The 3,783-nt window shown below is 36.3% G+C and overlaps 1 protein-coding gene across 1 annotated transcript in view; it reads left to right on the forward strand.

Annotated features, from left to right (window-relative positions):
- Positions 1-3,783, forward strand: part of Cep128 (centrosomal protein 128kDa) — a 294,901-nt gene that overhangs the window by 76,140 nt on the left and 214,978 nt on the right. Inside the window, exons 10-11 of the mRNA XM_013013420.1 lie at positions 1,861-1,947; positions 2,695-2,698. Coding sequence (XP_012868874.1) covers positions 1,861-1,947; positions 2,695-2,698 — 91 coding nt within the window. The remainder of the gene's footprint in view (positions 1-1,860; positions 1,948-2,694; positions 2,699-3,783) is intronic.

Raw genomic sequence — 3,783 nt, forward strand, 5'->3', positions numbered from 1 at the left:
AATTGTAACCCCTCTGTACAGTATGTTCACAAATAAAATAAAATTAAATTAAAAAAAAGATGATGTTAAAGGAAATGTACCCCAAGACAGAGACATAAGTGGTTTTTTTCTTTCTTGCTATTGTTTTTAATGTACTTATAATGCAATATGTGATTATTTTGTTTCTTTTGTAAGTTCTTCCCCCATGGTATAACCCCTGTTTTCACTGTATTTGATTCTGGTGTTCTGCATCTTGTATATACATTTCTGTAATTTGGGGAGAGGAAGGGATATTGTGGAATGCTTAACTGAAGATGCAGGTTGGCCTATTGTGATGATGAGATGTTCAGGACACTATGCTGAAAACAACCTTTACATGTTGGAGAGGGGTGTGGGAAGGGAGGAGTTGGGGAGGTGGGGAGGGAAAGGTTGGTAGGGGAAAAACAAAGGGAGGTGGTAACAATGCTCAATAGGAAATGTACTCATTACCCTACTCATGTAACTGTATACCCCTCTGTACAGTATTTTTACAATAAAAATTTATATAACACACACACACACACACAGAGGAAGGCAGCTGAATGCCTCTGTTCCTAACTATTTACCCCCTGTGTCCAATATGCTCTTTGATAAAACAAGCCTAATACCATATGCATTTAACATGCATAATGTCTTTATTTAGTATGTGTCAGAAGAAGAATGGCTGGACATATTAAACACTATCAAAGTGTTATAATATTATGTTTATCCAATTATTTATTTTGAAGATACTTGTCTGGCTTCCTAGTTAATTGCTATTTTACTAGTGAGGAGTAAGAGTCATTACAGAGGGAGCTAATTTTTATAGGTAAGGGGTCCATATTTATTTTTTATGTGCATGTATTGGCAGTTCCAGCAAGGCGCCTGACAAACAGTGAATAGATTTAGGAGATAACGCATTGAATGTGTAACTTAGTGAAAATTGATGTGATTTGGTATACTTATATGAAATCAGGTTTGAATGTATTTTGCTTTCCTATAGTACTTGTTGGAAAAGGTCTGGGCAGACAATTTGGGTTTTCTCAACTACTTTGGTATTTACATATCTGTCTGTCTGTCTGTCTATCTATCTATCTATCTATCTATCTATCTATCTATCTATCTATCTATCCATCTATCTTGCTAAGTCTAAGGGTTAAAATTCTCAAAAATTATTAAACAAATGGAATACCTTATAGATAATATGAACATTTATATCTAATATTATTTTCTTTCTTAATATTAATTTTAACATATAAATAAACCCAGAGAAATATGATTCACTGTTGAAAAGTTGTATTGTCTTGAAAAGTTCCTTTCCTTTGTATTACAAAGACGAATCTGTAGAAAGAAGAATTTCTTTTCTCCAGATGAAGTGTAGTGGGAATAGCTAGTTAGGTTATGTGGTTAAATGTTACCTATACAATGATAAGACTATATGCATATGTCTTTGTTGTGGACAGTATATTTACAGAATTTGCAAACCTCATTGGGTGTTAAATTTAAGGTGTTGCACAGATAAATAATAAAGAATAAATATTGGCTTAAATGCAGTTCTTCAATGCTGTTATTTCAGTATGTGCAGTAAACTTGGTTTATTTCCAAGACAACTGTTACCTAAAGATGAGGAAAAAATGAAACTAAGTGGAATATGGTTAGGAAGCAAAAGGCATTGTGTTGTTCATATTTGAACCCACTGGAGTGTTCTATGTGCTTCAGAGAATGAGTAAGTTGTAATTTATTTGTAGCTTTGCTACTCCTTAATGGTATTCTTCTCAGACCTTTTTTCTTGTAAGCCTTCATAGCAACTTTAGTTCTATAATTTTTCTGGGATAATACATCTTTCTATATCTTCCATCCTAGGCATTGAAGAAACAAGAAGCTAAAGCAGAGGAAACTGAGGGAATAATGAAAAATAAGCTACAGCAAACTGAAACTGAGAAGAGTCAAGTAAGATACTATCTTTCAAGAAATTATGTAGTTCAGGACCAGTAGTGGTTGCTGGGTACCTTGAAAAGTGTCCCTCAGATCATTTATTAGAACTTAGTGAAATCTTTATATGCTTCCATGTGGAGCTGCTTGATGGCTGCTTTGATGGCTCTGGTACCCTTTACTGCTTCCTCTTGGAACATACACAGAAACGTAGTTAGTCACCTTGTTCAGAAAACATCTTTCTTGTCACTATATATTAGGATCTTTATCATATATTTATGTCTGTGGACATGTAGAGTCCAGCATGTTAGCCTTAAAAGGCAGTTCATCAGCCAGACAACTCAATTTGCAAATGAGTAGATCTAAATAGGAGCACAAGATACCAAATGACAGGGTAAAACTGCACTGCTGTTCTTTCCTGCATATCATTTTTTTTCTACCTATTATTGCCAACGATAGCTTTTTGTCTTCTCCACATACAAACTTGAATAGTGTTTTTATACTGCCTTTATAGAAAACAAGCTATGTTATGACCTCAAGTTTGTGTTCTGGAGTTGAGTCTGGTAATATTACATTATAATTATGACCAGTATAGGCCTCTAAGCTGTTTTGATAAAGTGTGATTTCTTCCGCCTTTATTTCTACATAGAACTAAAGAATAGATTGGATAGTATTTTGCGTGAATTTGATGATAGTACATATTGTTATTATTATTATTTCTTTTTTGAGGGGTAACACTGAAGTTTGATCTCGGTGTCTTACTAGACAGGTATTCTATTCCTCTGGCCCTTTGCTGCACTCATTGTTTTTGAGATAGGATTTTGCTTTTTGCCCAGGCTTACCCCAGTCAGTGATCCCACTATTTTACGTTTCCTGCTAGGATGACAGGCAGGAGTTCCTGAGCCCAGCTATGGGCTGTAAAGAGTTCTTTTGAACTTTTCTGCCTGGGCCTGGAATGTAATCTTTTTCATCTCAACCTTTTGTAGTTTGGTCTAAGGCATGCACAACTGAACCCAGTTTTTGGTTGATAAAGGGTCTCATGTATGTTTCCAGGCTCTCCTTTAACTATGAGACTCCCAATTTCAGTTATATAAGTGACCCCTAGGATTCCAAGTGTGAACCAATAGTGCTCAGCTTTTTATTCAAGATAGCATTTATTTTATGATCCATAGTTATAATTTTAAATGGAAATAATGTAACTGGATTAAAATCTATTTTGAGCCGGGTGCCGGTGGCTTACACCTGCAATCCTAGCTCCTCAGGAGGCTGAGATCTGAGGATCACGGTTCAGACAGCCTGGGCAGGAAAGTCCGTGGGGCTCTTAGCTCCAATAAACCACTAGAAAACCAGAAGTGGCGCTGTGGCTCAAGCGGTAGAGCGCTCATCTTGAGCTGAAGAGCTGAGGGACAGCGCCCCAGCCCAGGGTTCAAGCCCCATGATTGACCAAAAAAAAATTTATTTTGAAATAATTGTAGATTCATAGAATATTTCCAAACAAAACCAGCTTCCTTCAGTGGTAATATTTTGCATAATTACCACTCAATATGAAAATTGGGAATTGGCATTGGTCTAATTCACAGGATTTTACAGATTTTACCACCCTCACCTTACATGCCATCAGTGTACCTGTATAGTTTAATCCTTTTTTAAAATCTCAGGTGTAGAATCCTGTTACCACTGATACAATCAGGGTGTAGGACCCTTCATCACCTCAAGGCACACATCCTTAACAGGCATATTTACCACAAAGGCAGATGTTTTCTATTTCTTTCCTTCTTTTCTTCTTTTCTTCTTTCCTTCCTTCCTTCCTTCCTTCCTTCCTTCCTTCCTTCCTTCCTTCCTTCCTTCCTTCCT

Source organism: Dipodomys ordii, unplaced genomic scaffold (genome assembly GCF_000151885.1).
Source record: "Dipodomys ordii isolate 6190 unplaced genomic scaffold, Dord_2.0 Scaffold2, whole genome shotgun sequence".
Taxonomy (NCBI): Eukaryota; Metazoa; Chordata; class Mammalia; order Rodentia; family Heteromyidae; genus Dipodomys; species Dipodomys ordii.